Source organism: Macrotis lagotis, chromosome 2 (genome assembly GCF_037893015.1).
Source record: "Macrotis lagotis isolate mMagLag1 chromosome 2, bilby.v1.9.chrom.fasta, whole genome shotgun sequence".
Lineage (NCBI taxonomy): Eukaryota > Metazoa > Chordata > Mammalia > Peramelemorphia > Peramelidae > Macrotis > Macrotis lagotis.
This window is the reverse complement of record NC_133659.1, coordinates 214280883-214296206: the sequence shown is the minus strand read 5'-3', so window position 1 is coordinate 214296206 and position 15324 is coordinate 214280883. Positions and strand designations below refer to the sequence as shown.

Genomic DNA, 15324 nt, shown 5'->3' with positions numbered 1-15324 from the left:
AGAACATTTACCAACAAGGTCTGTCTCAGAGGAGCGTAGGTGAACTGGTGGTAGAGAACAGAGAGCCAGGCCAGGGTGGTGGGGTGAATCCAGAGGACCAACTTAAGCCATGGAGGCTTTAGCTGTAGGAGGGGTAGTCTGGGAAGCCTGGGTGGGAGTGAAGATAAGTTCCAGCACAGAGTTGCAGAGTGCAGCTGGACATTGATCCACTCAACTGGGGCCTTGAGCTCCATACTTTCATCTTCATGCTACCTCCTGGTAGCAGAGTAACAGCCCTCTCACCCTCCCTACCCCCTGTCCCAGGCTCAGGTGTCAGCAGCAAAGCCCCCTCAGCCAAATAGGGAAATTAAACTACCTCACCCCAGGGTGCATCCTACATTGCTCAAGGATAACAATATCCAGCTGCCCCCCCCCTTCCAGGCCTAGGGAGGGGGCCTCAAATCAAAGTCACAGACACTCCAGAGAAAGCAACCAGCACCCCCTACTGGCTGGCCCACTTGGAGTTACTAAACCCAGTGAGTGAAGCCTCTAGGGTTTTCAACATCAAGGATCTCTGACCCCCCCCCTCACCTCCAACACAAGATCTTAGGAAAAATGAAGAAAGACCAGTGAAAAGGGGGATCCATTGAAGGCAAAGATCCTAATGCAGAATGATATAGAAGTTCTGAGGAGAATATGAATTGATCTCCAGCCCAGAAAGACTTCCTAGAAGAAATCAGGAAGGAGTTTAAGAATCAATTGGAAAAACTGGAAAGAAACTCAAAAGAAAATTAACACCTTGCAAAAGAAAATTAACATCTCATGATAAGAAAACAAATCCTTGGAAAATGCAATTGGACAAATGCAAAAAGGAATAATTCTCTCAAAACCTCAATTGGGCAAATGGAAAACTCCTTCAAAAATAGAATTGACCAATTTTTGGAAAAAGAGTTGCAAAACATAAATGAAGAAAATTCTTCGCTAAAAAAAAAGAATGGAGTCTGTGGAAACTAATGATTTCATGAGACAAGAATCTGTTAAACAACACCAAAAAATAAAAAATATAAATTTTCTCATAGGCAAAAACCACTGACCTCAAGAATACATCCAAGAGAGACAGCCTAAGAATCACTGGGCTCCCTGAAAACATTGAAGAGAAAAAAAGCCTGGACTCAATATTACAGGATTTAGTGATGAACAATTGCCCTGATATCATGGAACCAGAGGGAAAAATAGTTAATGAAAGAATATAGTGATCCCCTCCTGAAAGGGATCCCAAAATGAAAATACCAAGGAATATTGTGACCAAATTTTAGAACTATCAGATAAAAGAGAAAATTTTGCAACCAGCTGGAAAGAAACAATTTAAACATGAAGGGTCACAGTAAGGATTACACAGGACCTGGATGAATCAATATTATGGGACTGAAGGGCCGGGAATGTAATATTCAGAAGAGCAAGGGAACTTGGAAGGCAGCCAAGAATTCACTATCCAGAAAAACTGAGCCTTCTCTTCCAGGGGAAAAAGATGAACATTTAGCAAAATAGGAAACTTTCAACTTTTCCTGATGAAAAGATCAGAGCTAAATAGAAAATTTGGACTTCAAACAGGAGACTCAAGAGAGACACATGAAAAGGTAAAAGAAGGATAAAGAAAAAAACTGCTATCCAATAAGATGAAACTGCCTATACCCCTACCTGGGAGAAAGATTCTCATAACTCTAGAGAATTGCAACTCTCTTAGACAGAATATACTTAGCCAGAAGTATTAGACACTCATGACTTATCCATGACTTAAATCTGTGATTTAAAAACAATTATCTCCTTAAAAGGTGGTGGGAGGGGGACAGTAAAGAGATGAGAGGATGAAGGAGATTGAATGGGGGTAAATGACATTACAAAAAGAGGTACAAAGGACCTATTGCAACAGAGAGGAAGAAGGGAGAAGATGAGAACCACCTGAATCTTACTCCCATCATATTTGACCTAAAGCTAACACACACACACACACACACACACACACACACACACACACTCAGTTAAGTTAAGAAATATATCTTACCTTTCAAGTATTCAAAGGGGAAAGGGGGAGGGGGGAGGAAAAGAGGAACTAACAGAAGGAAAAGGGCAAAGGGAAAGGGGAATGAAAGGGGAAGGGGGTTGGATATAAGGGGAAAACTGAAGGTGGTGGCATTCAGAAACAAAATAGTGGGGAAGATGGATAAAGTGAAAAATGGGGGAAAGTACAAACAGAAGGAAGATAGCATGAAGGGCAATAAAGAGTTAGTAATCACAACTTTGAATGTGAATGGGATGAACTCTCCCATAAAATGTAAGTGAATAGCAGAGTGGATTAAGAACCAGAATCTTGTGATATGCTGCTTACAAGAAACTCATTTGAAGCAAGAAGATACATATAAAGTAAAAGGTTGGAGCAAAATATATTTTGCTTTAGCTAAAGTGAAAAAAGCAAGGAGCAATCCTTATCTCAGACAAAGCAGCTACAAAAATAGATATTATTAAGAGAGATAAGGAAGGAAACAATATCCTCCTAAAAGGTACCATAGACAATGAAGCAATTTCAATACTAAATATGTATGCGCCAAGTGGTATAGCATCCATATATTTAGAGAAGTTGAATGAGTTACAAGAAGACATAGACAACAAAACTCTACTTGTGAGAGACCTCAACAACCCTCTCTCAGATTTAGATAAATTTAACCATAGAATAAACAAGAAGGAAGTTAAGGAGGTAAATAGATAGTTAGAAAACCTAGACATGATATACCTTTGGAGACAGTTAAATGGTGATAGAAAGGAATATACTTTTTTCCCTCAGAAAAAGAAACTCAACAAGCCATCATTGAACTCCCTAAGAAAAATTCTCCAGGGCCAGATGGATTCACAAGTGAATTCTGTCAAACATTTAAGGAACAATTGGTTCCAATTCTATATAAACTCTTTGGAAAGATAGGTGAAGACAGGACTCTGCCTAACTCTTTCTATGACACTAATATGGTACTGATACCTAAACTAGGAAGAGTCAAAACAGAGAAAGAAAATTAGAGGCCTAATGAAAATTATCTCCCTAATCAAAATAGATGAAAAAAATTTTAAATAAAATCTTAGCAAAGCAATTATAGCAAATTATGACTAGTATTTATCCCAGGAATGCAAGGTTGGTTCAATATTAGGAAAACTGTTAGTTTGATTAACTGTTTCAATAACAAACCTATCATAAATCATATGATTATATCAATAGATGCTGAAAAATCCTTTGACATAATACAGCAACCATTCCTACTAAAAACACTAGAGAGCATAGGAATAAATGGATTGAACAATCCTTAGAATGATAAGCAATATCTTTCTGAAACATCAACAAGCATTATATGCAATGGGGATAAGCTAGAGGCATTCCCAATGCGATCAGTGGTGGAAACAAGAATCCCTGTTATCACCACTGCTGTTCAATATTGTGTTAGAAATGACAGCTTCAGCAATAAGAGAAGAAAAATAAATTTAAGGAATTAGAATTGGGAAGGAAGAAACAAAACTCTCATTCTTTGCAGATGACATGGTGGTATACCTAGAGAATCCTTAAAAATCATCAAAAAACTATTAGAAACAATTACCAACTTTAGAAAAGTTGTAGGATATAAAATAGACTCTCATAAATCCTCAAGATTTCTATATATTACTAGCAAAAATACAGCAGAAAGAGCTAGAAAGAGAAATTCCATTCAAAGTAACTTCAGACAATATAAAATACTTGGGAGTCTACCTGCCAAGACAGACTTAGAAGCTCTATGAAAACAACTACAAAATACTTCTCACACAGATAAAATTAAATTTAAATAAGTGGCCAAATATCAACTGCTCATGAATAGGCCAAGCTAATATTTTTATCATATGACAATTCTACCTAAATTAAACTACTTATTTAATGCCCTACCAATCAAAATTGCAAAAAATTAATGAGTTAGAAAAAATTGTTAATAAATTCATATGGAGAAATAAAAAGTCAAGAATTTTCAGGGATTTAATGAAAAATGTGCAAAAGAAGGTAGCTTAGCCCTACCAGATCTAAAATTATATTATAAAACATCAGTCATCAAAGCTGTCTGGTTCTGGCTAAGGTGTAGAGTAGTGAATCAGTGGAATAGACTAGGTGCAAAAGAGATAACAGGGAATGATTATAGTAATCTGCTGTTTGATAAATCCAGAGTAAAACACTCTCTCTCTTTGATAAAAACTATTGGGAAAATTGGAAGTTAGTGTGGTAAAAACTTTGAGTTAGACCAACATCTCATGTCCTATATCAAGATAAGATCAAAATGGGTACAGGAGTTAGACATAAAAAACAATATTATAAGCAAACTAGGAGATCAAGGAATAGTCTACCTGTCAGATCTATGGAAAGGAAAGCAATTTAAGACCAAGGAAGAGAAGGAGAACATCATTAAAACCAAGCTAGATAATTTTGATTACATTAAATTAAAAGTTTCTGTACAAATAAAACCACTGCAACCAAGATCAAAAGAAATATAGAAAATTGGGAAATAATTTTTACAACTAATATTTCTGACAAAGGACTCATTTCTAAAATATATAGAGAATTGAGTAAATTTATTAAAAAAAAACTATTCCCTAATTGACAATTGGTCAAAGGATATGTAGAGGCAATTTACAGATGAGGAAATCAAAGCAATCCATAGTCATATGAAATATTGCTCTAAATTTTTACTGATTAGAGAAATGCAGATTAAAACACCTCACATTTCTCAGACTGGCCAATATGACCAGAAAGGACAATGATCAATGTTGGAAGGGTTGTGGGAAATCTGGGACACTAATACATTGTTGATGGAGCTGTGAACTTATCTAACCTTTTTGGAGAACAATCTGGAATTATGCCTAAGGACAATAAAAATGTACCTACCCTTTGATCCAGCTATACCTCTACTGGGTCTAAACCCTGAAGAGATCATGTAAAAGGGTAAAAACATCACTTGTACAAAAATATTCATAGCACCCCTGTTTGTGGTGGCAAAGAACTGGAAATTGAGTGAATGCCCATCAATTGGGGAATGACTGAACAAATTGTGGTATATGTATGTTATGAAACACTATTGTTCTATTAGAAACCGGGAGGGATGGGAATTCAGAGAAGCCTGGAAGGATTTGCATGAACTGATACTGAGTGAGATGAGCAGAACCAGAAGAACATTGTACACCATAACAGCAACATGGAGGTGATGATCAATCTTAATGGACTTGCTCATTTCATCAGTGCAACAGTCATGGATAATTTTAGTATCTGTGATGGAGAATATGATCTGTATCCAAAGAAAGAATTGTGGAGTTTAAACAAAGACCAAAGACTATTACCTTTAATTTTTTAAAAAAAAAGTTATATAATTTTGCTATCTCTTAAAATTCATTTTTTTCTTAAGGATATGATTTCTCTCTCGACACATTCAATTTTGATCAATGTATAGCATGGAAACAATGTAAAGACTATCAAACTGCCTTCTGTGGGGGGGTGGGGGGAAGTGAGATTAGGGGAAAAATCATAAAATTAAAAAAATTAAAATAAAACAATAAAGAAATACCATAACTCCATCAATTAACTTCTGACATATTGATACATAATCTTTTGATTCCCTGAATGACTGACTTGAAATTCAATTCTCTACTAAGTCTAAACTATAGTTAGTTTGGAATCCTCCAAAGAAGGGTAACAGTTTCTTATTGGTAGTATAGATCTTGTAGAATGTAGTATTATGGAATCATGTTTCTAGATTTGTTAGGGACATCATTCCATAGATAAAGAAAAGGAGACTCAGGGAGAAATTAAGTAATTCACATAAAGTCATGTAGACAGTAAATACCAGAAGGATAGATTTGAACTCAGGTCCTCTGATTGAAGAGATATAAAGTTTCCTACTATAGCTTCTATAGTAATTTCTCAATAACTTCTGAGATTCTCTCACCTTTTTAATCTTTAAGTAGAGGGTTCTTAACCTTTTTTGTGTGTCATAAACCCCTCTAGCACATTATCCTTGCCCCATGCAATAACTTGCACTATGTAAAGAGGAAGTCCATCTCAGAATGTTTTTAAATGATGAAATAAAAAATATAGAATTAAAGGGAAAACAAATCTATCTAAATTCAATTATCAAAACATTTTTACCTCAGTTAGGACCCTCTGATTTAAAGGAAAATATATTTTAGATAGTTATTAGTCTAGGTTTATTTTCCTAGCTAAGCTATGTATCATGCAATTTTGTTATTGACTATATTTATTGTGTTTCAATTGTTTTAGTATTTGGTTTTATTTTTCTTTTCTTGAGGATTTCTGAATCTTTTCACTACTTATACAGTGACAGAGTTCTGGGCCTGGAAACAAGATAACCTGAGTTCAAATCTATGATCAGAAACTTACTAGCTGTGTGACCCCAGACAAATCACCTAACCTCTTATTGCTTCAGTTTCCTCAACTGGGGACAATATTTCACAGAGTTGTGAGAAATGAAATGAAGTTTGTAAAGAGCTTACCACACAGTACCTTACACATAGCAGGTATTATATAAATAATAGCTATTATTATTGTTATCATTTTAGAGATCACCTATCTTTAAAGGATGAAGAAACCTAAAGAGATTAAATGACTTGTTTAAGGTGACTTGTCAAGTTAATGATAGATGTCAATTAGGCCTTTCACCTCTTAGTCTAGGATTCTTTCTGGTATACCACTCTTTGAGAAAATCTTTTTATTCTAGGTTTATTCTCCTTAGCTAAAGTTTTCAGTCAAAATTGAATTTTTAACAGATATCTTCCAAATTGTATTGAGAAGTACCAATTACTTGCCCTGTACAGACATTCCAAATCCCATATCTGATAAAGGTCAAGTTAAAGGTCAACTTTGTTTAACTAGAATAGCCAATTCCCCAAATGGTCCCATACACCTGAAGGAAGCCAGAAGAGGGAATGAAAACTTTTTCTTGCTCCTAGATCCCCCAACCCCTAATTCAGTCTAGAGAATTGTCAGTAGGCGTTATTTCCCCTATTCTTAATCCTACCCATTCCTACTTTCTTCTGGTAGACCTTAAGTAGCTAGGTTAACCTTTGACATGATAAAGTAGCTTCATACTCACCTGGTTCTGTGAACATTGTCAGATCAAGGGCTTCCCTTGAAAGAAAATATCCTTGAATTTTTCTGAATTCTCTCTTTTTCTGTATTGTAGTAGCAAATGTGTACAGAACTCGCTCCAATCCACAATATTGTCATGAGCTATGTGAATCTTTAAAAAAAAAATGTGCCCATGTATATGCACAATAAAAACATCTAGATTAATTTATATATTTGGGTGATATTATAAAATGCCTCCCAAAGGTCAAGTTTTTTTTAAATTCCTAAAACCCATGGGCCCTCTGGAGAAGAATATTTTATTTCCCTGGCTGAGATACTTCTTAGATTTCAAGCAAGCCAAGTTCAAAATTTTAAAGCAAGACTAGTAGACAATTGCATTTTTTGTTGTCCACAAACTCTCACTATATATATATATGTATATATATTGATAATCCAGTTGACAGTCCATTTAGATAAACACCAAATGGGAGCAACAGTAGTAGAATAAAAGAAGGGAAAGAGGGTAGGGGAAGAAAATGGGAACTTGTATGAAGGGTAGATGATATTCTCAATGTAACATGGATATAAAGTTTCCAAAGGTAACTGCTCCATTACTCCTCTCAGAAAATTGCAAATTTTAGAAGCCATTTCCCTTTCCCCATTCTGAACAAATGCTCAATCCCTCACTGGAAGGAATGTAAATTGATGGTGGTAGTTTTAAATACTGAGAATGTACCTTGTTAAAAAGTAACTCGGTTTGGCCATTCCAGTATTCTGAACCCAAAAGCTCAGTCAAAGCACTCTTGAACTCCTGGAGAGTCAAACTTCCTGAAGGGTAAGATGTCTTATGTTTTGGGAGTGTTCAGCAGTTAGGATTGTTCTCAAATTCTGTGTTTTCCCTATTTGAGGCTCTAAAGAGCTGCTCCAAGTGTTTCAAATGACTCAGGTGTAGCTTATCTTCCAGACTGTTATCTTCACTCTGATGAGGGCTAATAAAATAATAATAATAATAATAATAATAATAATAATAACTGGCATTAATTTAACACTTTATATACATTATCTCTGATCCACACCAAGATTCTCTCCAAGAAGAGAGGATACATTTCATGAATGAAAAAACTGATTGGGAGATTTATTGACTTGCTTAGAGTCACCCAACTAGTAAATGTCTAGGACAATTTTGAATCCACATTTCCTGACTGTCCTTCCAGCACTTTGATCTCCAGGCCATGATTACTCAAGTTAGAAAGGGACAATTTTTTTTTAAATAACTAAATAAAAACTCTGATTAGTGTGAAAAGTTATCCACAATTATCTTTTCAGTGAAAATATTTCCCTCTTGGAGCAGCTACTATGCCTTATGGGATTTCACATGGTTGAGTGGAAATCCCAGAAGCAAATCTTTGTTTGTTGCCTTGGTCAAATGCAAAGAATATGTTAGAAATCTTCAGGGAGGGACTGGAGTATCCATTGAAGGGGCTATACTCTGACAGTCATATTCTTCTTATTTCATCCAACCTAGAGGACCCACAGAGGGACTATATGCTCTTTTTTGCTCTCTGACCTCTACTCAGACCAAAGAAGATGTCAGTAGCCTAAGACTCAGGAGACCCTCTTTCTAATTCAATGTCTCCTTACTACAAACCCTAACCCTGCTATCCTGCTATTGGAGCTCTCCTTTTTAGTGTTTAGCAGCTTTTGAATTTCCCCATCATTTTTATCAAACCAATCTTGATGTTTGAGAGTGTTATGGCACAGACGACTAATTGCAATGCTGTCCACCAAATCTCTGAAAGCTGCCCATTCCTTTTCTGTTCTACTTTTGCCAAGGGCTTGTTGGCTCAGTTTTTCCTCCAATTAGCAATTAACTGTTTTGTTCAGAGAAGCACTCTAAACTGTTGACATTAAGTTTTCTTTTAATTATCTTGCCTTGGAATTGCTGCTTTTGTTGAATGAGACTGTTTAGCTTGGAGAGCATTCTGTGACATACATTGCCTTTCTCACTCTCACATCCTGTCTCTTCCTCTTATAATGGCATAGTCTCTAAGTGTCCATTTTTCCTGCTAGTGTGTATCCATAAAGTTTTAATGAATTGAGGTAGATGGAAGATAATGTTGATGAAAAGGTCATGAGATACATGTCTTCAATAGTAAGAGACCATTGCTTTTATTTTTTCTGAATTTATTTCTCCCAAGGACTTCCTTCTATGTCTGCTCTTGCATTAAAGTCACCCAGAATTACAAGCTTGACCTCTTTTGGCAAATTGCTAATGAGTATCTCCGGTCTTCATAAAATTTTTCTTCGACCTTATCAGAGTTCATCATAATGGGAGCACATGCATTGATGATGGATGGTGGTATAGTGCTTTCCCAAGAGTGACAGCATTATCATGAATCTACCATTCACTCCTTTTGGTAGGTATACAAGCTTGTTGACTGGACTAGTTTTGAGACAAAACCTATGCCATTTTCACCCCTTTCATTGTGGCTATGCCAGAAAAATGTGTATCCAATTTTGACTTCATTAAGCTGGCCTTCATTTGTCAGAAACTACCTGTTTCATTCAGGGCAACTATTTGGAGGTGGTATCTGCTAAATTTTCCCACTGGATTTTGTGTTGTCTATAAGCATGCATACATTCCATGTATCAATGGTGAGTGGAGTCATCTTTGCAAAAGTTTTTGTATATATCTTTTTTTTATGTTTGACCATAGAGTGGGATCCCTGTTTGTTGAAGTAAACAGGCCAGGGTTGAGCAAATCTCACACCAAGGAACAAACAGCATGGCCCTTCAAAGTCTGCTTAGATACCCAGGGACTGCCAAATCCCACCCTTCCCTTCCCTTCCCTCCCCTCCCCCTCCCCTTCCTTCCTTCCTTCCTTCCTTCCTTCCTTCCTTCCTTCCTTCCTTCCTTCCTTCCTTCCTTCCTTCCTTTATTCAACCAAAAAGCTTTTACTTCTCTTCATAACAGTAATTTTACCAATTCTTTGAATTGACATGCCATAAAAATGACTTGAATTTTTTCTTCTTGTGTTGACAATTCTTGTATGTTTTGCCTTCTCAGTGGCTCTTGCATACATTCCTTTCTCTCTACTCATTCTTATTTTTTATAACTAATCAAAAAGGATTTGGCGAGAATTTGGACTTGAATTTAATTCCAGAATGAGAATGAAGATGTGCCAATTTACCTTAGACTCATTTATGAGTGAAACCATATCCTCAATAATGGATTATTCTGACTAGAGTATATGATAGTTAAGATGAATTCAAGTATGCTTTATCTGAAAGGAGACTTTCAAGTTCCACATAATACCAAAGAGAGTGAGTTCAGACATCAGTGATGACTTTCAGTGTATTGTCAAAGACCTAATTAAGAATATCCAAAAGACTCTAGGAGGAGGCTTCCAGATTCCATTCGTTTCAACTGTGGACAAAATTGAGGGAGGTTGGGGTCAAGTGGAAAGGAACTTAGACCAACCAGTTCATAATTATTTCTACTTGGAAGGAAGAGAATACTATCTTCCTTCCTTGCAGGTGTGTTTAATTTTTGCAGTTTGTAGGAAAACAATTTATTGCAGAAGTCCAAAATTAAAAAGTTGGTTGTGTCAAGTGAATAGAAAAACTCCAAAAAAGCCTGAGTTTCTCTAGTCATAACCATTCTTAAAGCACTTTAATGTTTATGAAGTATCTCATTTGAACCTCACAACAACCCTTTTATCTAATCTTAGCTGGGTATTCACATCATAGTCTTTTTTACTCTTTCCTGATGAATTCTATTGGAATCCCCACAGTGGCTGTTCCAAACCCTCTCTTCCCAAGTCACCTGTACCCTACATCTACACACCACCTCAGCAGAGGAATATTCCCATACTTAACCACAAAAAATCAGCTCCCCAAAACACTGAGTTTATCCATCTGAGATCTCTCTCTCTCTCCACTATTTTTACCTTTCTTCTCTAGTAGTTTGCCCATTTTATTTTTTCCCATTCTCTAAATTGTAACTTTTCTTTATCCACTGTTTCCTTTCTTGCTTCCTACAAACAAATTTTCCCTATGTGGAATAACTTCACATGACCCCACCATCCCTTCAAGTTCTTGTCCTATAATGCTCATCTTTATGTTCTCATTCCTAGAAGCAAGTTGTCTATATTTATAGCTTTAACTTCCTCACCTCTTGACCCCTTTGAAATCTGGTTTCTATGCTTACCATTAAAATTGCCCTAAGGATCACTATTACTTTCCTTATTCCTAAATTCAAAAACCTTTTTCTCACTTCTTCTCTGTAGGATATGACACACTACAACCATTCTTTCTTCCATGGATTTTCATGATATTGCTTCCTACATGGTTTTTTCAATTTATCATCCATGTCCCATCTCCCATGGACAGAGGTAACCCTGGGTTTTCTCTTGGGCCCTCTCTTATTTTTTCCTCTACTTTGACCTTGTGTTCTCATCAGTTTCCATTGATTCAACAATTGTCTCTAGAAGATGACTAAATCTACACAAACATCTTTCATTACTCACATAAGCTTCAATCATATAATTCTGCCTTCTGTACATCTCCACCAGGATATTTCATAGGCTTATCAACTTGGCTAATTCAAAAAGAATTCATTATCTTTTCCCAAACATTCACCTATCATTCTAATATCCCTATTTTTTGTCAAGAGTTCAACCACTTTCACAACCAAGAAAATATTCTTACCCTTTCATTCTCAGTGATAAACTTTATCCAATTAGCTACTGATTCTTGTCTGTTCTACCTCAATATCTTTTGCATAATTCTTTTCTCTTTACTTACAGCACAACCTTTAAAGTCTAGGCAACATTCACTTTGTACCTGGACTAATAAAACAGCTTCTGAAGTTATATCCATCCTTCAAACAGCTATTAAGCACAGGTATGACCATGTCAGATGTTTTCTCAAGAAATTTTAGTGACTCTGTTGTTTTAGTAATAATAATAATAATAATAATAATAATAATAATAATAATAAATCTCCTCTCCTCTCTGTGAATCTAAAGGCCTTCATAATTGAACTCCAGCTAGGAGTCACATCCTAGCTGATTATGACTTGATAGAGTGATTATATACTAATAACCTACTCACACTTTATTCTTCAGTCAAACTGATATGATTATTTTTCTCATATGCAGGGTGATGGAGACTTTTCAAAAATAGACAAAAATTAGGACCAAGCAATTAGGTTTTGCTGTTGACATATATGTACTATAAGAACTGGAATGTGACCTAGGTGAATGGAGAACACTGAAAGCCTCTATCTTCCACCTAAGTACCTTTGCATAAACTGATCTCATACATGGAATATTCTTTATCTTTACTGTTGACATATATGTACTATAAGGACAGGAATATGACCTAAGTGAAAGGAGAACACTGAAAGCCTCCATCTTCTACCTAAATACCTTTGCATAAGTTCACACATGGAAGGGTATTTATTTTTATCTTTAATTCTTACCAAAGTTCACTTCAAGAGCTATACCATCCAAGGGACCTCTTGTGATTCCCCTGATCATTAATGACCCCCTATAACTTTGTGTATCCCATATTTATTTATATGTGACTCTATTATATTCTCTTAGCAATAGTGAAAGTTCATTGAGGGCAGGTGCTGTTCAATGAGCCAGCAAGATTGTGCCTTGGCAAGCTAGCAGTAGGCCCTGGGGGCAAGTGAAATGGTGGCAATAGTTTCTGGAACTCTTAGGCCACAGATGGTAAAGGTATCAGAAAACTTCTTAGAATGAGATTATAGGGAACCCTTTGCTGGCACTGAGGGTAGGACTCTGTTGCATTGAATCTAGGTGACAGTTTTGGGTCACAGGTCCAAGGCAAAGAGGATTAATTGAACCCCAGGACTTTCAGTCATAGGGAAGCAGGGACCCTTAGCATAGTTTTAGATTGGAAAAGAATGACTGTGGTCATTGACAGAACAGAGCACAGGTCAAAAATGCAGTAACATCTTTTCTTGGAGCTTACCATATTGGAAGAATTGAACTAGCCCTCAAAACAGTTGCATTAAAAACCCAAAGTTATGGAAGTGCTTGCTTCATCTCAGAAGCAGAGTACAACTTTAACATAAAGTTCAAGGTCAAGAAATAAGCTGGAAAATAAGCAAACAACAAAAAAGAGAAACTGACCATAGAAAGTTACTATGGTGAAAGAGAAGATCAAAACACAAACAGAGAAGACAACTCAAAACTGCTATCTTCAAAATCTCAAAGAGAAATGTACATTAATCTCAGGTCCAAAAAAGAATTTCTGAAACAGTTTAAAAGGCTTTTAAAATTTACATAAGATCCCCAATTGATAAATGGTCAAAGGATATGAAAAGACAGTTTTCAAATGAAGAAAGTAAAGCTATATATATAATCATATGAAAAAAATGCTTCAAATCACTATTGATTATAGAAAAATGAAAATTAAAACAAAAATAATAAGGGAAGATGATCAGTGTTAGAGAGGTTATGGGAGAATTAGGGCATTGATACATTTCTGGTGGAGTTGTGAATGGATCCAACCTTTTTGGAGAGCAATATGGAACTATGCCCAAGGAGCAATAAAACTGTTCATACCCTTTGACCCAGCAATTCTAATTCTAGGACTATATCCAGAAGAAATTGTAAAAAATGGGAAAAGTCCTATATGTTCCAAAATATTCATAGCAGCTCTTTTTGTAATGGTAAAGAATTGGAAATTGAGGAATGTCCACCAATTAGGTAACAGCTAAATAAGTTATGGTACATGAATACTATGGAATATTATTGTTCTATAAGAAACCATAATAGGTTGGACTCCAGAGAAACATGGAATGACTTGCGGGATCTGATGCTGAGTGAAGGGAGTAGAGCCAAGAAAACACTGTACACATCAACAACATTATGAGATGAACAACCTTGATGGAAATAACTCTAGACAGTCCAGAGAGCTAGGACAACTGTATTAGCATGATAATGGTCTATATTATCCCCAGCCAGAGGAAGAAAACCAAAACAAAACAAAACACACAGAAATAAAAAACAAACAAAAAACCACCCCTACCTAATCTGATGAACACTTTATAAAAATTATCTCTCATATATATATATATATATATCTTAATCCTAATTCCTCATGCCAAAAATTACTAATTTGTAAATATGTTTGTAAAATGCTAACCTGACTGTTCCCTACTGAGGGGAGGGGTGTGGAAAGGAAGGGTGGAGTGAAATTTTGTAACTTGGAAATATGCATGTACAACTGGATGAAAATAAATAAATGAACAAACAAATAAATAAATAAATAAATGAGTGAATGAATGAATGAATGAATGAATTAATAAATAAAATTTAAATAAGATACGTAGAAGAAAAAAATTGGGAAAATAAATGACAGTGATAAAAGGAAATAATGATAAGTGATGTACCAGCTTGGTAAAGGAGGCACAAAAAGATACTGAAGAAAATGATACCTTAAAAATAGGATATGGTCAAATGATAAAAAAAGGTATAAAATCCACTGAAGAGAAGACCTTAAAAAGTAGAATTAATTAAATGGAAAAAAGATATTAAAAATTCACCGAAGAAATGAATTCCTTAAAATGTAGAATTGACCAAATAGAGAAATAGGTGAAGTTCACTGAAGAAAATTAGCATTGGGCAAGTAAAAATTAAGGATTCCATGAGACAACAAGAAACAATAAAATAGTCATCTATCTTTCAAAGTAGTGACTTCCCCACCCCCACCCCATTCCATCAGTAGAAGAGTTTTGTTAGGGATATTTAGCAAGAATTCTTATCTTGAGAGATTGGATTAAGTGATTCCTACAGTTACTTCTATCCCTAGTAAATGAAAGTTGAATTCAATTTAATTATCCCCAACCAGAGGGGAAAGAAGAAAATGTAAAATATCTCATTTGACACCTGACTTAGAAAAATAGATCAAGGATAGATCATTTAAGAATTATTGGACTACCTGAAAACCATACTCTTAAAAGAGCTTAGATATCACTTTCAAGAAATTTTCAAGGAAAACTACCCTTGTACCAGAGGGTACAATAGAAATTGAAAAAATTCATAAATCACCTCTTGAAAAGAGATCCCAAATGAAAACTTCCCAGGAATATTATAATCAAATTCTGGAGCCCCCAAGTCAAGTAGAAAATGTTTCAAGTAGCTGGAAATAAACAATTCAAATATCATAAAGCCAC

The 15324-nt window shown here is 35.5% G+C and overlaps 1 protein-coding gene across 1 annotated transcript in view; it reads right to left on the bottom strand.

The window, feature by feature from the left end:
- LOC141512089 (cilia- and flagella-associated protein 337-like) overlaps positions 1–15324 on the bottom strand; it is a 130591-nt gene that overhangs the window by 107061 nt on the left and 8206 nt on the right. The window contains 2 exon segments of the mRNA XM_074220973.1: positions 7140–7286; positions 7851–8103. Coding sequence (XP_074077074.1) covers positions 7140–7286; positions 7851–8103 — 400 coding nt within the window.